The sequence below is a fragment of the Cynocephalus volans genome, chromosome 4 (genome assembly GCF_027409185.1).
Source record: "Cynocephalus volans isolate mCynVol1 chromosome 4, mCynVol1.pri, whole genome shotgun sequence".
NCBI lineage: Eukaryota > Metazoa > Chordata > Mammalia > Dermoptera > Cynocephalidae > Cynocephalus > Cynocephalus volans.
The window spans coordinates 110,340,624-110,354,841 of NC_084463.1; the positions used below are offsets into that span (position 1 = coordinate 110,340,624).

Here is a 14,218-nt window from a genome sequence, read left to right on the forward strand (position 1 = left end):
TTCTTCTCAGAAGGGTGCTTGAAATTTTCTTTCCACAAAAATGATAATCTTTTTCTTAAATTATAAAAGTAACATATGCTTTCTGTATATTTTATATAATATAGTTACATATATGTGTGTGTATGTGTTTCAAGCAAAGAAAGGTTTAAATTAAAAGTCAAAATTCTTCTAATCCATACCCCAGATATGATCAGATATGACCCCAGATATAAAGGATTTAGTATAAACATCCTTCCAGATTTGTCCTAATGTATACAAACATCTATACAAGTAATTTTAGGTCAAACAGAATCATATTATATCGACTTTTTGTAACTTCCTTTTTGCCCACCTAGCAATATATAATAGAAGTTTTTCCATATCACAGGTAGATCTATACATGAGGGTACTTCAAAAAGTTCATAGAAGGATTTGTATTATCTTTTAATTCCATTTTCCATGAACTTTTGGAAGTATCCTCATATATAGATCTGTTTCTACTTAGTAGCTGAATAGTATTCCAAAGAAGAGCTGCAGAATAATTAATTTAATCAATATTCAAATGGTAAACATTTAGGTTGCTGGATATATATATATATATATATCCAGTAAAAGTAAATCATCTCTACTACCCAAAGTAATCTCTGGGTTCAATGCAATGCCTATCAAAATACCAATGACATTCTTCTAAGAAGTGGAAGAAACAATCCCAAAATTTGTATTTTTTTATTTTTTTTTAATTTTTTTTTTAAATTTTATTTTGTCGATATACATTGTAGCTGATTATTGCTCCTCATCACCAAAACCTCCCTCCCTTCTCCGTCCCCCCTCCCCCCCAACAATGTCCTTTCTGTTTGCTTGTTGTATCAACTTCAAACAATCGTGGTTGTTATATCTTCTCCCCCCCCCCCCCGGTTTGTGTGTGTGTGTGTGTGTATGTGTGTGTGTGAATTTATATATTAATTTTTAGCTCCCACCAATAAGTGAGAACATGTGGTATTTCTCTTTCTGTGCCTGACTTGTTTCACTTAATATAATTCTCTCAAGGTCCATCCATGTTGTTGCAAATGGCAGTATTTCATTCGTTTTTATAGCTGAGTAGTATTCCATTGTGTAGATGTACCACATTTTCCGTATCCACTCATCTGATGATGGGCATTTGGGCTGGTTCCAACTCTTGGCTATTGTAAAGAGTGCTGCGATGAACATTGGGGAACAGGTATACCTTCGACTTGATGATTTCCATTCCTCTGGGTATATTCCCAACAGTGGGATAGCTGGGTCGTATGGTAGATCTATTTGCAATTGTTTAAGGAACCTCCATACCATTTTCCATAGAGGCTGCACCATTTTGCAGTCCCACCAACAATGTATGAGAGTTCCTTTTTCTCCGCAACCTCGCCAGCATTTATCGTTCAGAGTCTTTTGGATTTTAGCCATCCTAACTGGGGTTAGATGGTATCTCAATGTGGTTTTGATTTGCATTTCCCGGACATAGAGTGATGTTGAGCATTTTTTCATATGTCTGTTGGCCATTTGGATATCTTCCTTAGAGAAATGCCTACTTAGCTCTTTTGCCCATTTTTTAATTGGGTTGCTTGTTTTCTTCTTGTAAAGTTGATTGAGTTCCTTATATATTCTGGATATTAATCCTTTGTCAGTTGTATATTTTGCAAATATTTTCTCCCACTCTGTTGGTTGTCTTTTAACTCTTTTAATTGTTTCTTTTGCTGTGCAGAAGCTTTTTAGTTTGATATAATCCCATTTGTTTATTTTTCCTTCGGTTGCCCGTGCTTTTGGGGTAGTATTCATGAAGTCTGTGCCCAGTCCTATTTCCTGAAGTGTTTCTCCTATGTTTTCTTTAAGAAGTTTTATTGTCTCAGGGTGTATATTTAAATCCTTAATCCATTTTGAGTTGATTTTAGTATACGGTGAGAGGTATGGATCTAGTTTCATTCTCCTGCATATCGATATCCAGTTATCCCAGCACCACTTGCTGAAGAGGCAGTCCCTTCCCCAGTGAATAGGCTTGGTGCCTTTGTCAAAGATCAGATGGCAGTAAGTGTGTGGGTTGATTTCTGGATTCTCTATTCTATTCCATTGGTCGGTGTGTCTGTTTTTATGCCAGTACCATACTGTTTTGGTTATTATAGCTTTGTAGTATAGCTTAAAGTCAGGTAGTGTTATGCCTCCAGCTTTATTTTTTTTGCTGAGCATTGCTTTGGCTATTCGTGGTCTTTTATTGTTCCATATAAATGTCTGAACAGTTTTTTCCATTTCTGAGAAAAATGTCTTTGGAATTTTGATGGGGATTGCATTGAATTTGTATATCACTTTGGGTAGTATGGACATTTTCACTATGTTGATTCTTCCAATCCAAGAGCATGGAATATCTTTCCATCTTCTTGTATCCTCTCTAATTTCTCTCAGCAGTGGTTTGTAGTTCTCATTATAGAGATTTTTCAACTCCTTGGTTAACTCAATTCCTAAGTATTTTATTTTTTTGGTGGCTATTGTAAATGGGCAGGCTTTCTTGATTTCTCGTTCTGCATGTTCACTATTGGAGAAAAGAAATGCTACTGATTTTTGTGTGTTGATTTTGTATCCTGCTACTGTGCTGAAATCATTTATCAATTCCAACAGTTTTTTTGTAGAGGTTTTAGGCTGTTCGATATATAGGATCATGTCATCTGCAAACAGGGACAGTTTGACTTCATCTTTTCCAATCTGGATGCCCTTTATTTCCTTCTCTTCTCTGATTGCTCTGGCTAGTACTTCCAACACTATGTTGAATAGGAGTGGTGAGAGTGGGCATCCTTGTCTAGTGCCTGTTCTTAAAGGAAAAGCTTTCAGCTTTTCCCCATTCAGGATGATATTGGCAGTGGGTTTGGCATATATGGCTTTAATTATGTTGAGATACTTTCCCTCTATACCTAACTTATAGAGGGTCTTTGTCATGAATGAGTGCTGAACTTTATCAAATGCTTTTTCAGCATCTATAGAGATGATCATATGGTCCTTGTGTTTGAGTTTATTAATATGGTGTATCACATTTATTGATTTGCGTATGTTGAACCAACCTTGCATCCCTGGGATGAATCCCACTTGATCGTGATGAATAATTTTTCGTATGTGTTGCTGTATTCTGTTTGCTAGTATTTTAGTGAGGATTTTTGCATCTATATTCATCAAGGATATCGGCCTGTAGTTTTCTTTTTTGGTTATATCTTTACCTGGTTTTGGTATCAGGATGATGTTTGCTTCATAGAATGAGTTTGGGAGATTTGCATCCGTTTCAATCTTTTGGAATAGTTTGTAAAGAATCGGTGTCAATTCCTCTTTGAATGTTTGGTAAAATTCTGCTGTGAATCCATCTGGTCCTGGGCTTTTCTTTGTTGGGAGCCTTCTGATAACAGCTTCAATCTCCTTTATTGTTATTGGTCTGTTCAAATTTTCTACGTCTTCACGGTTCAGTTTTGGGAGCTTGTGTGTGTCCAGAAATTTATCCATTTCCTCCAGATTTTCAAATTTGTTGGCGTATAGTTGTTTGTAGTAGTCTCGAATAATTCCTTGTATTTCAGATGAATCAGTTGTAATATCGCCTTTTTCATTTCTAATTTTTGTTATTTGAGTCTTCTCTCTTCTTTTTTTTGTTAGCCATGCTAATGGTTTGTCAATTTTATTTATCTTTTCAAAAAACCAACTTTTTGATTCGTTGATCTTTTGAATTGTTTTTTGGTTTTCAATTTCATTCAGTTCTGCTCTGATCTTAATGATTTCTTTCCGTCTGCTAACTTTAGGATTGGATTGTTCTTGTTTTTCTAGTTCTTTAAGGTGAAGTGTTAGGTTGTTCACTTGCCATCTTTCCATTCTTCTGAAGTGAGCATTTAATGCAATAAATTTTCCCCTCAATACTGCTTTTGCAGTATCCCACAGGTTTTGGTATGATGTATCATTGTTTTCATTAGTTTCAATAAACTTTTTGATTTCCTGCTTGATTTCTTCTTGGACCCATATGTCATTAAGTAGAATGCTGTTTAATTTCCATGTGTTTGTATAGTTTCCAGAGTTTTGTTTGTTATTAATTTCTAGTTTTAATCCATTGTGGTCTGAGAAGATACATGGGATAATTCCAATTTTTTTGAATTTATTGAGACTTGATTTGTGACCTAATATGTGATCTATCCTGGAGAATGATCCATGTGCTGATGAGAAGAATGAATATTCTGAGGTTGTTGGGTGGAATGTTCTGTAGATATCTGCCAATTCCAATTGGTCTAGAGTCTTGTTTAGATCCTGTGTTTCTCTACTGATTCTTTGCCTAGATGATCTGTCTAATATTGACAGTGGAGTGTTCAGGTCCCCTGCTATTATGGTATTAGTGTCTATTTCCTTCTTTAGGTCTAATAGAGTTTGTTTTATAAATCTGGCTGCTCCAACATTGGGTGCGTACATATTTATGATTGTTATGTCTTCTTGATGGATCAGTCCTTTTATCATTAAGTAGTGTCCCTCATTGTCTCTTTTTATGGTTTTTAGTTTAAAGTCTATTTTGTCAGATATAAGAATAGCCACTCCAGCTCGTTTTTCTTTTCTGTTTGCATGGTAAATCTTTTTCCATCCTTTCACTCTTAGTCTGTGTGAATCTTTATGGGTGAGGTGGGTCTCTTGTAGGCAGCATATAGTTGGGTCCTGCTTTTTGATCCAGTCAGCCAGTCTGTGTCTTTTAATTGGGGAATTTAAGCCTTTAACATTAAGAGTTGTTATTGAAAGGTGTTGATTTATTCCTAGCATTTTATTGGTTGTTTGGTTGTCTTAGGTGTCTTTTGTTCCTTGCTTTCTGATTTACTGTTTGGTTTCTTTGTTTGTTGGTTCCTTAGGTTGTAGATAGTGTTTTTGTTAGCTTGTTTTCTCTTCATGAATGCCATTTTTATTGTACTAGCGGGTTTAGATTTTTCTTAGGTTTTTATGGCAGTGGTAGTTATTTTTCAGGAACCAAACCCAGTACTCCCTTGAGGATTTCTTGTAAGGGTGGTCTTGTGGTAGTGAACTCCTGCAGTTTTTGTTTGTCTGAGAAATATACTATTTGCCCCTCATTTCGGAAGGATAGCCTTGCAGGGTAGAGTATTCTTGGCTGGCAATCTTTGTCTTTAAGTATTTTGAAAATATCATCCCATTCTTTTCTAGCTTTTAGAGTTTGTGATGAAAAGTCTGATGTTAACCTGATTGGGGCTCCCTTATAGGTGATTTGACGCTTCCCTCTTGCAGCTTTTAAGATTCTCTCTTTGTCTCTGAGTTTTGCCAATTTGACTATGACATGTCTTGGAGAAGGCCTTTTTGGGTTGAATACGTTTGGAGATCGTTGAGCTTCCTGGATCTGAAGATCTGTGGTTTTTCCTATACCTGGGAAGTTTTCTGCCACTATTTTGTTGAATATGTTTTCAATGGAATCTCCATTTTCCTCCCCTTCTGGAATACCCATGACTCGGATATTTGATCGCTTGAGGTTGTCTGATATCTCTCTCAGATTTTCTTCCATGTCCTTGATTCTTTTTTCTTTCTTTTTGTCTGCTTGTGTTATTTCAAACAGCCCATCTTCAAGTTCAGAGGTTCTCTCTTCAACTTCGACAAGCCTGCTGGTTAAACTCTCCGTTGTGTTTTTTATTTCGCTGAATAACTTCTTCAGTTCAGCAAGTTCTGCTACATTTTTTTTTCAGGACATTGATTTCCTTGTATATTTCCTCTTTCAGATCCTGTATACTTTTCCTCATTTCATCATGATGTCTAGCTGAGTTTTCTTGTATCTCATTCAGTTTCCTTAGAATTATCACTCGAAATTCCTTGTCAGTTATTTCAAGGGCTTCTTGTTCTATAGGATCTAGAGTATGAGATTTATTAACTTTTGGTGGTGTACTTTCTTGATTTTTTGTATTTCTGGTGTCTTTTTTTTGGTGTTTATTCATTGTGGCAGGGGGTTTCACAGTCCACCGGTTTGAGACTAATGACTAACTAGGATGTTGCTGTAGTTGCCAATTTGGTATGGCTCCCGCCGTGACTGCTCAGTTGGCCTCTAGTGTCTTGTGTGTGTGGTTGCCTCGGGTCTTGGGCTTCTCCGGGGATCCACCTTTCTGGTCAGCTTGTACTCTGCTGGGCTGGTGGATCACGTACCACAGGGTGTGTGATCTCTGTTGAGCTTTCACTTTCTGTACAGGACTTCTCCCTGTTCCGTGTGCTCTGGCCCAGGCTGTTAGATCGTGCAGTGGCGACCCCACAGGGTGTGTGGTTTCTGTCGAGTCTCCGCCTCCCTGGCCGCACGTCTCCCCACTCTGTGCACACTGTGCTGGGCTGGGGTGTGTCTTCTGCACCCCTCGTCTATCAGCTGGGCCTTCAAGACCGTGCTCAGCACCGCCTCGCCCAGGAAGTCTACCAGGTTTCTGCTAGGCACAGACGACCGGTCTCTCTAGGTGCCTTTGTAGCACTGTGTAGATCTTTCTCGGGTCTTGTTCACCTTTGTATCCCCCCGGTATAAACCGAGTCTAGTGTCCGCCTGCAGCCTGCTCTCCGGCAGGTTCAAGCGGACCTGGGAACTCTCCTACCACATTATTCCCAACCAGAAATTCGTTAGGCTTTTTTCCAAACTGGTGGTCGCAGAGATGGTATCTGCCTCCCAGTAACAGGAAGTTTACTGGGGCTGGAGTCCAGGGTGTGGTGGAGTGACAGTCGGCCCGCCCGTACTTCCTAGCCCTCCCAACACTGGTCGGGACGCCCCACACCCCCAGCCCCGCCAGAGAACCGCGGAGGGAGTGGGAGAGGAGGCCGGCCCGCAGGGTCCGGAAAGCCCCGCGCCAGGCCAAGCAAATGGGCTCAGTGATGGCCGAGCAGGGCGGAGCTGCCCGCACCTGGGAAAATGGAGGCAGCACCGGGGCAGTGAGTGGCCTGGTGGTGCAGGCGGGGAGCCGTGTGGGCATCCACCCCCCGAACAGAGCTGTGCCAGGGATCACTCACAGTGCTGTGCCAGGTCGGGCGCTCGCTCTGTCTCTGGTTTGTTGCCTTCCGTGTTCTCGGCGCTGCCGCCTCGGGCTGTTCAGTCGCGGCGCCGCTCGGGCGCTCCCAGGAATCTTCTTTAATGCCGGCCTGAAACCTCGAATCCTGAATAGGGCTGTTGGCCGCCTTCAGTGCGGCCCCAGCCTCCGGGATCCTGGCTGCATCCACAGTAGCCCTGGCGCCGTGTTCCCTGTTTCAAGACTCGCTTTTGCAGCTAAGAATCAGTTCTTTTCCTGCTCCACACTTCAAAGCTGTTGCCTGTAAATGAGGCAGCCTCTCCTGCCGGGGGCAAAGTGGCGTTGAGCCCCCACGACCGGCCAGCAGCAGCAGTCCTCCCTTAAGAGATGGCCAGAGGAAGGTCCACAAGTTTCCCGGCTGCCTGAGGCCCAGTGGCCACCTTTTCCACCTCAGCTACTCCGCGCCAGCCGCCGCAGCCGCCGCCATCTTGAAACTCTAGCCCAAAATTTGTATTAAAAGACCCCAAATAGCCAAAGCAATTCTGAGCAAAAAGAACAAAGCTGAAGGGATCACACTACCTGACTTCAAAATAAACTACAAAGCTATAGTAACTAAAACAGCATGGTACATGAAAACAGACACAAAGACCAATGGAACAGAACAGAGAATCCAGAAATAAATCCACGTGTATTTATAGCCAACTGATTTTCGACAAAGGCACCCAGAGCACACACTGGAGAAAGGACAGTCTCTTCAATGAATGTGGTAGGAAAACTGGATATCCAAATGCCAAAGAATGAAACTGGACCCCTGTCTCTCACTGTATATAAAAATCAACTCAAAAAGGATTAAAGACTTAAATGTAAGATCTGCTTTTATGAAAGTACTAGAAGAAAATATAGGGGAAATGCTTCAGAACATTAGTCTGGACAAAGATTTTTAGGATAAGATCTCAAAAGCACAGGCAATAAAAGTAAAAATAGACAAATTGGATTACATCAAACTAAAAAACTTCTGCACAGCAAAAGAAACAATCAAAAGAGTGAAGAGACAACATACAGAACGGGAGAAAATATTTGTAAACTACCCATCCAACAAGGGATTAATATCCAGAACATATAAGGAACTCAAACAATGCAACAGCAAAAAAACAAATAATCTGATTAAAAAAATGGGCAAATAATCTGAGTAGACAATTCTCAAAAGAAGACATACAAATGGTCATCAGGTTTATGAAAAAAATGATCAGCATCACTTAACATCAGAGAAATGCAAATCAAAATAACAATGAGATATCTCATCCCTGTTAAAATGGTTATCAAAAAGACAAAAAATAACAAATGTTAGCAAGAATGTGGAGAGTGGGGAACTGTTATACACTGTTGGCAGGAATGTAAATTAGTACAGCCATTATGGAAAACAGTATGGAGTTTCATCAAAAAACTAAAAATAGAAGTTCCATATGATCCAACAATTCCACTCCTGGTTATATATCCAAAGGAAGGGAAATCAGTATGTTGAAGAGATCCACACTTGCATGTTTATTGCAGCTGTATTCACAGTGACCAAGACATGAAATCAACCTAAGTGTCCATCAACGGATTAACAGGTAAAGGAAATATGGTATATATACACAATAGAATATTATTTACCTGTAAAAAAGAATGAAATCCTGTTATTTACTGCAACACAAATGAGCCTGGAGGACATTATGTTAAGTAAAGTAAGCCAGGCACAGCATGTTCTCACTCATATGTGAGAGCTAAAAATGTTGATCTCATACAAGTAGAGAGTAGAATGAGGTTACTAGAGACTTGGCAGCGTAGGGGAGAGGGGTTCTAGGGAGAAGGTTGGTTAATGGGTACAAAATTAGTTAGATAGGTGTGTCCTATAGCACAATAGGTTGACTATAGTTAAAAATAATTTATTCTATATTTCAAAATAGCTAGAAGAGAGGATTTTAAATCTTCCCAACACAAAACAATGATAAATATTTGAGGTGATGAATATGCCAATTACCTTGTTTGATCAGTACACACTGTATACATTTACTGAAATATCACATGTACCCCATAAATATGTACAATTACTATGTGTCAGTTAAAAATAAAATTAGATAAATAAATAAAAGGAAAGTAACTAAACATGCAATAAAAATTATTTGGGAGAAGAAAAACTGGATCATCTCCTATCTTGTTGATTCACTTACACAACCTACAAAGTACTTGTTACAAGATTATATTTTTGATGCTAGACTGAATCACTGCAGATAAGTAAGAATTTCTGAGAAAGATATCCTTTGAAATGAGTTTAAGAAGATAAATATGTCCTGCAAAAAAATCTAATAGCAGAATGGTAAGATGTAAAATATGTGTAAGTTATAAGGTTATAAAGAATAATGATACAATGAACACTCATATACCTAGTTTAAGAAACAGAATAACTATCACCTTTTGAGATTCACATGTTTAATGCCTTTCTTCTCTGACCCCCAGAGGTAATTTTCTTAAATATTTTGTTTCTTACTACTTTGTTTTCTTTATACGTTTACCACATATGTCTGTATCACTAAATGCAGTATCCATAAATAATATATAATATGTTTTTTGAATTTTATATAAGTGGAACCATATCATAATTGTCTTTTCATCCACATTGTCCCTTGCAGCTGCAATTCATTCATTTTCTGTGGTAAATAACATTCTATTATGAGAAGATACCATAATTTATTTAACCATTCTAATGCTCATTGGGATATGAGTTTTTTCAAGTTTTCTATTTCAAAGAATACTGCTATGAACATTTTCGTGCATGTTTTTTGCTGTTTATGGGCAAAAGCTCTTCCAGAAGTGAAATCACTGGGTCACAGAAACAGAGTAACTGTTTCATATGCAGCTTTATAAGACAATAACGAATTATCTTATTTCTTCTCTCATATCTTATTAATTATATCTTATTAAATTTTCTAAAAAAAAATAAAAAATAAAAAAATAAATTTTCTAAAGTGGTTGCATTAATTTACACATTCACCAGCAGAGTTTACATGTTCTGTTTGTTCCATAACTTGTTAACACTTGATATGATCAGATTTTTAAATTCTTGCTAAATAGTGTAAAAGGCTATGTCATTGTGATTTTAATTTGTTTCTTCAATTATTGACAAAGACCATCTTTTCCTTTAAATCATCTTTTTTATACTCACATATACTTTATATTTTTTATACTTATATATATACTATATATGTGATTTATATATAGTATATATATATGTTATATACTTTATAGACTTTATATTTTCATATCATTTTATATTATCCAAGTGGGCTTCTTTTTCTTTGAGATACTTAAGTCTTCTGCTCATTTAAATATTAGATTGTGGGCCCAGCCCGTGGCGCACTCGGGGAGTGCGGCGCTGGGAGTGCAGCGACGCTCCCGCTGCAGTTTCGGATCCTATATAGGACTGGCCAGTTCACTCACTGGCTGAGTGTAGGCCACGAAAAAAGGAAAAAAAAAAAAATATATATATATATATATATTAGATTGTTTGTCTTTCTTTTATTGATTTGTAGGAGTTCTTATAATATGAGTACTAATCTATTGGTAGTTATGTTTTGCAAACATCTCTCACTCTGATGTTTGTGCTTTCATTCTCTTTCTGGTATCTTTTGATGAACAGAAGTTCTTAATTTTAATGTAGTCAAATTTATCATCTTTTCTTTTAAGTTTGGCACTATTTGTGATTTGTTTAACAAATCTTCTCCTGCCCCAAAGTCATAAGGATACCTCTTGTATTGGGTTTGAAAAATATAATGCTTGGGCCAAGCCCGTGGCGCACTTGGGAGAGTGCGGCGCTGGGAGCGCAGCAACGCTCCCGCCGCGGGTTCGGATCCTATATAGGAATGGCCGGTGCACTCACTGGCTGAGTGCCGGTCACGAAAAAGACAAAAAAAAAAAAAAAAAAGAAAAATATAATGCTTGAATAATACAGGTTAGCTTTTTTTGTCTCTTCATATTTAAGTCTTTAATGCATGTGGAACTGGTTTTTGAGTATGGTGTTAGGAATGTGTACATGTTTTTGTGTGAATTGTATATTATGTGTATGTGTCACCCAAATGTCCCAGCACTATTTACTGAATTGCTCATCATTTTGCCACTTGTCTAAAATACCAATTTTCTCATAAATCATGTTTCCATATACGTGTGCACCTGTTTCTAGGCTCTCTGTTCTGTTCTACTGGTCAATTTGTTTATGACTGTCTCAATTTCACACTGTCTTTACTATAATCTTAAACTAATTTTTTGATATCTGACAAGGCAAATTCTCATGCTTTGCTTTTTTTTCTTTTAAGGGTGTGTTGGTAATTATAAGGCTCTGCTCTTCTATTTGGGATTCTGATAGGAATTGCATTTCCTCTAGAGATTATTTTGGGGAGAACTGATATCTTTATTGTATCGAGTCTTCTAATCCATAAACATGGTAGATCTTCTCATTTTTTAAGCCTTTGTTCATCCACAAAGTTTATTATGAATTATATCCTATAATTCTTGCTTTCCAATTTACTGGTATTTAACATGCATTTTGTTTAATTTCTCTGGAGTTCCATATATGGTCTTTGAAATCTTAATATTTAATTATACCTTCTCCGTGTGCAAAAGGTTTCAGAAAGAAGTTTTGCATTGCCTGTAGAGAACAGGATGCCAATGTCATAGGATATCTACATAAGAAAGACAGGATGGGGAAACCAGATTATTTGCTTCTCCCAAACTGGGTCTTCATTATTTTGTGGGAAGTTTACCTCTATAAGAAAATACACATATTTTGAAGCCAACTGGATATATTTTTTGCGTGTGCTTTACACACACAAAGTGCTTAGTAAATACTTGAGTAATTCTTTTATTATTTGCATTATCCACCACTCATGGTCCTCTGCTTTAATTGTACAACTGAAAACTGACTGAAAAGGGCTGATGTGACTAGAGACATTAAGTAATATATAAGTGAATGCTTTAAAGATGACTTTTCATTTTCAAAGTACTTGTTCATACTACAAAACTAGTAAAATAGTCTAGTATTCTTCAAGAGAAAACAAAGAATGAAAACCTCTTAATATTTATACCAAGGAATGAATAAGTGTTTCTGACAGAAATGGTATGAATCTTGACTCTTCATCTTATTAACTGTGGCAGACTCATGAACTTGATATATTGGTAATTACCAAATCTCCTGGAAAAACAAAAGTATTCTCAAATAAGAGGCACAATCTGAAAGAATTAAAAATTACCTGTAGAGTACAATTCATCATCCTTATTATGTAGTCAAACTGCTGATGATCTAATATTGCCCGGTTTTGTTGGACATGCAAACCCAGTTCATCAGTGAGACATTGTCGTGCTGCCTTTCCTTTAAGGGCTCTCATAGCAGCAGGAAGGGTCTGAGGATAAGGAAGGTACAAGTGACCAAAAGATATCACTAGAAAAAAAAGCTTTTAATCACACTGAAAATTCAATTATATCCTGTAAACCACTGAACAAAGTCGTTAGTAGAAATAAACTCCTAGGGAAGAAGTGATCTGCTATTAAGACCAATGATAAAATAGATTTGTACTTATTTTTATTTGTAAGTCAGCAAGAAAAACAAGTAGAATTAGTTTATGTGGCAGCCGGCTTGTGGCTCACTTGGGAGAGTGTGGTGCTGTAAACACCAAGGCCATGGGTTTGGATCTCTATATAGGGATGGCCGGTTAGCTCACTTGAGAGAATGTGGTGCTGACAACACCAAGTCAAGGGTTAATATCCCCTTACCAGTAATCTTTAAAAAAAAAAAAAAAAGAATTAGTTTATGTGGTAAATTGAAAAGACATCAAATTCACCATTTTTTCTTAAACTTAACAAAACTTTGGTTACCAAATTAACTGTTGCTTCAGAGCATGAGTCAAAGCCACAGACACTTTGACACTTAACTGGCCAATTCTCCGTGGCAAGAATAGAAGGAAAAATTAAAACAAGAAGAAACACAAGTGATTTCATACTTTTAAACTGGTCAGCTATTTAATCATTTTTCAGCTTTAACTTATGATGAAAGAGATATACAATCTCTTCTCATTTCAATATCATAAGAAAGAAAAAGGATTCAAGAGCAACAAAAATAGATATCTCTAGGTTTATGTATTAAAACTCACTTTATCACAAGAACACTCATAAGAATGCTTCCTTCAGTTCACCATGTAGGGCCTACTTAATTTACTTTAATACAATAATAATGTTAGTTAACTTAAAATTCAAACAAAACAAAGGAGCAAATAAGAAGTAAAGGAAGATGACTGAGAGTAGGAGGGCATAATATTGTTACAGGCAGGTATGAGAAACAGGATGTGAAAGCTGAAAGCAAGAGAAGCAAAAGGAAATCTGTAATACTTCAACCATAAGAAAAAAATAAAAAGCAAAAAAACTCAAAACATAAAGAAGCTTGGGGTCATATAGTGTAAGGGTGAACACTTGTACATGCTTTAGCAGTCCCTTCTAATAGATGTTCAGAACTATGACAGTGAGCCAGTAAGAAAAGACTACCTTATGTTCAGCACGTTTCACTGAAGGCAAGAAAATGTGCTTTAAGGAGCACATTTAAGTTGCATACCAGTTTCTATATTACATTACATATTCTAACTAGATTCTTTGCATTAAATAAAATTATACTTTAAATGTTAAGTTTCTAAGTAATATGCCAAAATAGGGTTTAATGAACAATGTTTAAAAGTTTGAGGGAAAAAAATTACTACCAATATTTCTCTCGTGGCCATAAAATTAGGCCTGGCCTACAGTTTTAAATCTTAGACACCATTCATCTAAAATGATCAAAACAATGAAAGGATACCTTATTATGATAAGAAATAAGATTAGAGAAGAGGTCAGTGACAACCTTAACATGCAAATCTGAAAGTGAAATCATAAATGCTTACTTGGAAAAGATGGCATTTTATTACCTTTTCAGTCTCTAAAGTTTTATTTTCAAATATGAATGAGATGCAATTTCTAACAACTTCCAGTCTCTGTGCACTGTTGAAAACTGTCGTCACCTTATCCATTATTGAAACTAGTAAGGGAATATGAAGAGAATACAAATAAATTAAACTTCTTTGGCAATTACAAAAGCAAAGGGACTATTACTTTAAGACTGCTTACCCAACCAACACGTTAAGAGTTTATTTTTTCCCTTGTTACATGGAATTGAAGGTATTCCA

General features: G+C 37.0%; 1 protein-coding gene across 4 annotated transcripts in view; it reads right to left on the bottom strand.

Moving 5' to 3' along the window:
* Window positions 1-14,218, bottom strand: part of SBF2 (SET binding factor 2) — a 465,129-nt gene that overhangs the window by 149,767 nt on the left and 301,144 nt on the right. For all 4 annotated transcript variants that reach the window (XM_063093054.1, XM_063093057.1, XM_063093056.1 and 1 more), the window contains exons 15-16: window positions 13,961-14,070; window positions 12,263-12,412 (exon numbers count right to left, since the gene is read on the bottom strand). In XM_063093054.1, the coding sequence (XP_062949124.1) occupies window positions 12,263-12,412; window positions 13,961-14,070 (260 nt within the window). The remainder of the gene's footprint in view (window positions 1-12,262; window positions 12,413-13,960; window positions 14,071-14,218) is intronic.